The sequence below is a fragment of the Calidris pugnax genome, unplaced genomic scaffold (assembly GCF_001431845.1).
Source record: "Calidris pugnax isolate Ruff unplaced genomic scaffold, ASM143184v1 scaffold165, whole genome shotgun sequence".
NCBI classification, from domain to species: Eukaryota; Metazoa; Chordata; class Aves; order Charadriiformes; family Scolopacidae; genus Calidris; species Calidris pugnax.
The window spans coordinates 258369-259428 of record NW_015090878.1 but is presented as its reverse complement, the minus strand read 5'-3'; the positions used below and the strand labels follow the sequence as shown (position 1 = coordinate 259428).

General features: G+C 74.0%; 1 protein-coding gene across 1 annotated transcript in view; it reads right to left on the bottom strand.

Moving 5' to 3' along the window:
• The window catches only part of AGBL5 (ATP/GTP binding protein-like 5), a 26769-nt gene that overhangs the window by 6315 nt on the left and 19394 nt on the right, over positions 1 to 1060 (bottom strand). Inside the window, exon 13 of the mRNA XM_014946362.1 lies at positions 17 to 88. Coding sequence (XP_014801848.1) covers positions 17 to 88 — 72 coding nt within the window. The remainder of the gene's footprint in view (positions 1 to 16; positions 89 to 1060) is intronic.

Here is a 1060-nt window from a genome sequence, read left to right as displayed (position 1 = left end):
GGGCTGATAATCCGGCTTGACGAAGCTCTCGACGCCGTCCTCCACCACGCAGCTCACGGTGCGGGTCACCACGTAGGCACACCAGTTCCTGCGGGAGGGCGTCAGGGTGTCCCCCGGCACAGCCCCGGTGACCCCCGCCACGCACCGCACCCCCCTGGCACGCACCGCCCCCCCCCCGGCTCACCCCTATACTCGCCCCACCGGTAGCAGCCGTCACGGCCCAGCGCCGTGGGGGTAATGGGCTGGATCCTGCCCCACGGCGAAACCCACTCATTCCTGCCCTGCCCGGTGGCCCGTGGTGCCGGGGCCTCCGGTGCCACCGCAGGGGCCACAGCCCCTGGCTCTGGGGCAGCCCCTGGGGAGCCCTGTGGGATGGGGGGCTCTGACCGTGGGGCTCGGGGTGGCCAGGCAGGGTTTGGGGTGCCAGGCCCCCCGTCACGCCATGCTGCCTGCCCCACGCCCTGCCCCATCACCGCCCCACGTGTCCCCGGTCCCTTCTGCACCCGAGGGGTGGGGGCAGCCACCCACTGGGGGGGCTCAGCCACCTCACGGCCATTGTGGCCCCTAAACAGCACTCTGCACCCGGGGGTCCAACGCCCCCCTGAATCAGAGCAGATGGGGGGGCAGTGTCCCTGTGGGACACCTCTCCCCCCCACCCCGAGGATGGACGCCAGCCCCACAGTGTGGGCCCCCAGCCCGGCCCCACAGGCTGCAGGGACCCCAGCCCCACGATGTGGGCCCCCAGCCCAGCCCCACAGGCTGCAGGGACCCCAGCGCAGCCATATATGGTCTGAGCCCAGAGCCCAGAGCCCAGCCCCACACCCAGCGCCCCCAGCCCCACACGGAGCACCCCCCCGGGCAGCCCCGTAGGGAGCGGCCCCCCGGGCCCCTTGTCCCCTGCGGCGGGCGCTGGGGGCCCGTAGCCACGGCCGGTTCCCGTCAGCCCGGCTGGTTCCCCTCAGGCCCCGGCTGGATTCCAGCTCCTCCCCGGGGGCCGCCGGGAATTCCTGCGCCGACCCACGGCCCCCCCTCGCTCCCTCCTGCCCTTCCATTCCCTTCC